This window comes from Vigna unguiculata, chromosome 2, assembly GCF_004118075.2.
Source record: "Vigna unguiculata cultivar IT97K-499-35 chromosome 2, ASM411807v1, whole genome shotgun sequence".
Lineage (NCBI taxonomy): Eukaryota > Viridiplantae > Streptophyta > Magnoliopsida > Fabales > Fabaceae > Vigna > Vigna unguiculata.
The window spans coordinates 32,017,329-32,023,836 of NC_040280.1; the positions used below are offsets into that span (position 1 = coordinate 32,017,329).

The 6,508-nt window shown below is 37.0% G+C and overlaps 2 protein-coding genes across 4 annotated transcripts; one reads left to right on the forward strand and one right to left on the reverse strand.

The window, feature by feature from the left end:
- Window positions 1-290: 290 nt before the first annotated feature.
- On the forward strand, window positions 291-5,132 carry LOC114168296. 3 transcript variants are annotated; one of them, XM_028053064.1, is made up of 6 exons: window positions 291-549; window positions 1,040-1,388; window positions 1,484-1,636; window positions 2,712-3,049; window positions 3,285-3,792; window positions 4,165-5,132. In XM_028053064.1, the coding sequence occupies exons 1-6, from the start codon at window positions 547-549 to the stop codon at window positions 4,671-4,673; spliced, it is 1,860 nt and encodes a 619-aa protein (XP_027908865.1). In that variant the 5' UTR covers window positions 291-546; the 3' UTR covers window positions 4,674-5,132. The 3 variants fall into 3 exon arrangements, with proteins under 3 accessions (XP_027908865.1, XP_027908856.1, XP_027908872.1); XM_028053055.1 differs by having other exon boundaries at window positions 1,125-1,388; XM_028053071.1 differs by having other exon boundaries at window positions 1,150-1,388.
- Window positions 5,133-5,222: 90 nt separating this feature from the next.
- Window positions 5,223-6,508, reverse strand: LOC114168314 (protein LURP-one-related 17-like). Its single transcript, XM_028053081.1, has 2 exons — window positions 5,961-6,508; window positions 5,223-5,815 (listed from the first exon to the last, which is right to left on the reverse strand). Exons 1-2 carry the CDS (start codon window positions 6,228-6,230, stop codon window positions 5,414-5,416), a joined length of 672 nt encoding a protein of 223 aa, XP_027908882.1. The 5' UTR covers window positions 6,231-6,508; the 3' UTR covers window positions 5,223-5,413.

Below are 6,508 nucleotides of genomic sequence, written 5' to 3' on the forward strand. Positions count from 1 at the left end.
TATATCCCCATTCCCATCCCCAGTTGAAAATTTCGGGTATTACCCATACCCATACCCATACCCAGTCAAAGCGGGGATTCCCGTCAAAACGGGGACGGGTTCGGGTGATACCCACGGGCACGGGTTTATTTGCCATCTCTACTTCCAATTGATTAAACCGATAAACAAATACGCAATCTCATTTTTAATTTCTTACTAACATCTTGTATTATATTTTCATAAAAATGTTAGTAGAAGATTGACAATTTTCTATGCGAAAAGGAATCCTGAAAAAAACAAAGTGACATAAACCATTGCTTGAGTAGTGGAAAAAGAAAGGAAGGAAAAAAGAAGACCGTGTGTGCGGTGGTGTTCTTGGCCGGAATATTCCCCGCTGACGAACAGAACTTGCCACATTTGTAAATATACACCTTCATTTCCCGTTCATGTATAACTGTATAACCCAACACTCACACAACCACCTGTTGTGTAAATTTCGAAAATGCTTTGCAATTCCATTTACTCAACTGATGGGATCAGAAGGGTTTCTCACAGTTTCACGAGAACATGGTAAGTGTCTCACTCGTTTTTGAATTCTTTTTATTCTATTCTTGTCTCGCATTCTTCAGATTATTATGCCATTCATTGTTAACATGACTTGTCTGCATCGCTCCATGCTTTCGAGAGAAAAAGAAAACAACATTTAATGGATTGGAGTAGCTAGGTATAGGTTTAGGTACGCCATACATACATGTTGGAGGTTCTCACTCTTTGAGTACCTCCATGGCACCTAATGGGGTTTTCATTCTATCACATAGACACTACTTTTGGTTTAAATAGCCATTACTACCTGTGTTACCTGTTAACTGTTTAGTACGGGCTTAATAGATACGTATATATATGAGAATTGAGGTGGTTGCTATCTCTAACTACCCATTTTATGCATGCCACATCGGTTGAGTTGTTGTCTTTTAGGTAAAGTACATTAATTTCAGTCTAAACTCTTAAAACTTTGTCATGGTGTTTGGTGTTTTGCTTTTATAGACGTTAATTGTTGCAGGATTTTTATCCAGTTAACTTTGTTGTGCCACATGTTGCAAATATGAAATATGATGTTCAATTTTCCCCTGGAAATGAATTTCTAGAGACTCAACTGTGTAAGAATTCTAGTCAGCTTCGCAGTCTTGAGGGTAAGGAGTTGTCTGAAAATGTGCCTAGTGGAAAGGAGAAAAGTTGTCCTGAAGTCGAAGAAGGTATGTCATTACAACAAATAACAACAAAAGTTAGCCGGAGTGGTGGTTCATGTTCAAAGAGACCAAGGATGTCTGAATCAGAAAAATCCTCTAGCCTGAATAAACTAGAGGAGTCAAGAGATGCTTCTGAAAGGCTTGGATCAGACCGCATAAAGAGTATTTCTCCTAATATTTTCTGTCCCCGAAAGCAGATATTATTTTCTTCATATCTATATTTTCACAACCTTTCCCTTGATTTTGTTTTGGTACAGAGAAAAGTCAAATTTCAAAGCAAAAGAGCCATTCTACCAAGTGTGGAGAGAAAAGGAACATCAAGGTGGCCTCTTCTACGGCTAAGTGTGGTTCTTCTTTGAAATTGGCTGCCACAATCTTTGGTTCTGCTTATGGAGGGAACAACTTCTTTGGTATGTAACTATAAGTCTATTGTACTCTTCATACTATTTGCATAAAATTACTTTTTGATGTGATTATTTGCAGTCTTGGGTTCACTATGGTTGTGCGTGAGTGTATCGTTATGCATGTTACCTAAGGTCACGACTCTTTAACCTGTTAGCAATCTGGTTAGGTGTTTCTGACGTAATTTATGTCGAAACTCTCTATTCACCCATCTCTAGCTTCCTAGTTAACTATTGTGCTATATGTTGCTGTACTAAAACATTCTCTTCAAGAGCTAAGTACATAATATATCTAAGTCTTTAGTCTTAATATTGTGATGGTGATGCTATGGAAGCCATAAAATGATTTCATAACCACATGTGTTTAGTCTCAGTTAAATGATTGCGTAAGATAAATGTAGGAACTTGATTATGTTTCTTGTAACATGTATGTTTGAACAAAAGACATGCTATATTATATTATCGTTCTTGAAATGAATTTCATTGTGGTTATATTTATATTACTTTGAAGCCATTTTATCAATATTCAGTTCTTTGTACTTCTACAAATTTAATGTGTTATTATTCTTTTTTTTTTTAAATTACGGCTCTCGTTTTTAGGTTAACCAAATTTTCTATTTGAGCATTTCAAAATAATAGCCCCCCTAATAAATATGATTTTTGACCAGTTACCAGTAATATTTGTCCATCTATTAGTATCCAGCCCACATGCTGTTATACATGAACAAAGTGCTATATTACTGTTATCAGTTCTGATCAAACATCCTATAAGTTTTGGTCATATACTCTTGGTTCCATTAATATAAATATCTAGTCTTAAGTTTCTTTACCAATAAGAAAGGTGGATCCACTGGAAGATGGTCAGATTAAGAGAAAGGTAAGAGAAGACCAAAGAAAACTCTCAGAGAAACCATTATAACACAATAACAATTATCTATTTAGTGAGCACCATCTAATTGGATAAGGTGTTGTTATTTCTGTAAGCTTCTCTACCAGAATGCTTTCTGGTTTTTATGATATATAGCTGCCATTACTGAATTAAGATTACGTATTTCTAAACTGGAAATTTTGGAAATTTTGTCAGGGTTATATGGTCTGAAGCATGATATTCATGATGTGACAAAACTTCTGGATGTGCCATCGTTGGATGGACTGCTTAGGGGAACTTTTGACTGCCTTAGTTTGAGTGAAGATGTAAGGAAGAAGACATCAAATACAAGTGGCAGTATTTTTGATTCAGTTAGAAAGGCTTGCTCTCTCCTTCAGTTACCAAAGTCTGTCCAATCCCAAAATATGGATGAAATTGATAGTTCCTTCTACAAGATGTCCCATAGCCAAATGAGTTTATTTAGTGCTGTAGAAAGTAATGGTATCGAGGATAAAGAACAGTCTTGCACATCAGACATGTCTGAATGCCACAAGGTTAGTACTTAATAGTTAGTATTCAGTAGATTCATGTTTTTTTCAAGTTATAGCTTATAGGACTGGTATGAATTACAATGGACTACCTCATGCGCAATATAAAAGCTGTATATATAATTTTTTTGGCTGGTCTTGTTCTTTAGTTCTTAAGCAAATTTACCTTCAGTGATAGTAAATGTAAAATAAAACTATATAATGGTAATGTTATTTATACTCTGTAGTACTTGACATCCAGGATCTTTGTACTGAAAACAAAAATTCCTCTAGTCTACTTGACTTTCCATTATATCAACCGAAGGATGTCTTGGAACGGATTGCAGTCCCTCGATCCCAGGACTTGGATTCTTTGCTCCTTGATGAGTCCAAGCCTGTTGTTCCAAAAAAGAATAGTAATAATCTACGTTCTGGCAAGCAGGTATCTCATCAACCAAGCTTGCCAACTTTCCCATGGTCACTTGCTTTTGGAAGCCATTCTAGAACTAATTCAGACATAGTTAAGTTATCAACAAGTAGAAGCACATGTCAAGGTAAATGGGCAAGGATAGGTTTAATTGCTAGCTCTACTGATATCAGTCGTGGTTGTTTTACAAACCTTGATTCATTCAGTTATGATCAGAGCCTTGTTCCTTCCACCAGTAGTTCAAGCCATAAAGATTGCCCATCTTTATTTGCTATTCTTCCTTTCTGTCATTGGAATTCCTCATCTTCTGTAACACGTCCTACAGATTTCGAGGCTACTACAGGTACACTTTTTTCTTCGGCTACCTGAATTTTTTTTACCTTTTGTGTTGTATCTAATATATTTCCCCCCTTCGTCACTTGATGTTATTGAATAAAACACATCATTTCTTTATTTGCACACTTGTCTGGCTATTGCTGTACCCTACTTTTCCTTGGTTGGATATCAGGCAAATTATTCAGAACCTCCATTTATGTTATTTCCCTCATGAAATAATTTTATACCAAATTTCATTTGAAATCTTATAATCTAGCCAGCATGACCAGCAAGCCTGAAATACGTTTTATGTATTGTAAATCTTAAATCATTTGCTGAAGTTACAAGTGGTTTTAGGTGTCTCCATCTTCTCCCCGCTTAATATTTTGGTCTCTGGCAGATGGGCACTGTCCAAGATTATTAGAAGCTGCAGAAACTCTGTGTGAAATGACAACGAACTCTCCAGGACAGAACCCATATGGAATCATGAGATCACAGAAGAAGACTTCACATAAGAACATGAAAGGTAAAAACTTGAAGCCAACTGCAAACCATGAAGAAATGTCTTCAGCACCAACTTCAGTGGTTAGATCCAACCTGATGGCCAGAACTGTCGACCAAATAATTCCTGCAAAAAAGCCACGGGTTTCCACAGTCGAGAATAGGAATGGTGTTCATTCACATTATGATAAGAAGGGACCCTATTCTTCAAAATCAAGTATGCCATTACCCAGTAAACCGGTTAGGGACTTGATTAAAGAAAACAAGCACTCGACAGCTACCATACTGAAGCAGCTTACGATGATGCACCCAACTAATAGGATTTTGGATAAGGGTAAGGCTTATGTTAGTCAATTCAAGGTTCAAAAATTAGGATTAGTGGATTGGAAACGGGGAAAGGGCAAGTGAGATTGATCAAGCCTTATCTAATTAGAAGCATCTATTGCTGTGACAGCTGTTGTGATTACCCAAAGTTAGATTTAGTCATTGGCTGCTTTCTATATTATCGTTATGGCTGCAATCAGATTGTTGAAAATGTTATTTTCAAGGGAAAACTCGTTTCAAATGTTGTAACTTAACTGTAGGTATACAGAAATAACATCATTCTTAGTTCAATGTAGAGCATTTGAGGCAACAGTAGCAAGCAGATTCTCAGTTTTTTCGCGTGCTTATGTACGATGACTTTATGTAACAGACATGCCATAGCATGCCACTTCTGTTATCATTTCTCATCATAAGTAATTGCTCAGTGCGGGAGACTTACGGTACTGTGGATAGTCGGTGCTTACTGATTAGAGATGTGATACATGAATGTGACCTTAACTACCCAATAACATTTTTCTCCTGTAGTTTGCCGGAGTCTCATAATTTGAACTGTTTCTCTATTCATCTTATTAAAGCACAATTTCTTTTAATAGAAGGATGAATGAAAAGTGGAAATTAATTACTAGAAACGAGTTGAATTTCTATAAATTTTATCAGAAAGAAAGAAACAAGGAATTGAGAAACTGAACGTAACAGTCCTAGGCCAATCTGGGTTTTCCTTTATGATCTCTCTCGTGAACAACATATCAAAACTTGAAATATACTACATCTCAAAATATTAACAAAACACGAGGCAGAAAAAGCGCATGTAGAATGAAAAAGTGTCACGAAAACATTTGATCGAGGAGTAAGACGAGTGCCATGGCAAACGCAGGATCAAAGCCAGAATGGACAACCAACTGAAAAATCTCTATCCCAAAAGAGACGTTTTTGGTGTTTGCTTCCTTCCTCTTAATTTCAGCCACGACCCTTCTGCACTCATCCAACACCTTACACGTACGATGTGCGTAGGAACCCTCTACAGTAAACGCCACATGCCGTTTATCTGAATGTGAAACTCCACTGAACACATAGGCCAGAACATTGGAGTTGCCATGTAAAATATTAACATTCTTCCTCACACAACAAATTGGACTCTTTGATGGCTTAGACAAGTTACTTCTCCTTCTTCTAATGTTCCCCACTTCCCCTTCATACACAAACCATTCATCCAACAATCCAAGCCTCTGCACATGGTCAAACATACATAAACTATTTAATAAACCATCGTCAACAAAAAACGAATCGCACCATCACTTTTCCTCATATAAACAAATAAAAAAGAAAGAAGAGAAAGTTTATGATATATAAAGAACAATAATTTAAACATACCCTGCGGCGGAACATGGTGAGAATAGATCTTCCCGAGGCATCCATGAGTGTGACTTCGTTGGGTCGACCAATATAATTGTCGACCCGATACACCAAATTCCCATAACAATCGATCACAGTGAATCCTTTGCAACTCATCACCAAGGATTTTCTCCAAACTGTCAGGGACGTGCTCAACTTTTCTGCGTTGTTTTTCTCTTCTTCATGTTCTTGTTCCTGTTCCTGATGAACTGCTCTTGACAGGGATCTGAACCTAGGAAACACCCTCATCTCTTTCTCTCTTTGATCTTTATCAAATTCACTCTCTCTTACTTTCAACCTCGCTAGATAGATTCTCTGCGTCAAGTTTAAACGGGGCCAAAGGAACACATTTATATCATTACTGTCGTAACATTCGCAGTAGAAAAGTAAAACGGAGAACGTCTTCGAAAGATAATAAAAAAATGATTTTGTTGATTTCAAATTCTGCTGCTACCAGTATGGGTGACAACATGACATGTTCACGTACCCACCCTTACAAGCTCACTCACACACTCTTCCATGGCGGA

What these genes read in the sequence shown, in the direction of transcription:
- LOC114168296 (XM_028053055.1), top strand. Translation starts at nt 426, where the DNA reads ATGTATAACTGTATAACCCAACACTCACACAACCACCTGTTGTGTAAA. An exon ending in CACAGTTTCACGAGAACATG is followed by an intron (nt 550 to 1,124) that starts GTAAGTGTCTCA and finishes ATGAATTTCTAG; the next exon opens with AGACTCAACTGTGTAAGAAT. An exon ending in ACATGTCTGAATGCCACAAG is followed by an intron (nt 3,050 to 3,284) that starts GTTAGTACTTAA and finishes CTTGACATCCAG; the next exon opens with GATCTTTGTACTGAAAACAA.
- LOC114168314 (XM_028053081.1), bottom strand. Translation starts at nt 6,230, where the DNA reads ATGAGGGTGTTTCCTAGGTTCAGATCCCTGTCAAGAGCAGTTCATCAG. An exon ending in TCACCATGTTCCGCCGCAGG is followed by an intron (nt 5,816 to 5,960) that starts GTATGTTTAAAT and finishes GACCATGTGCAG; the next exon opens with AGGCTTGGATTGTTGGATGA.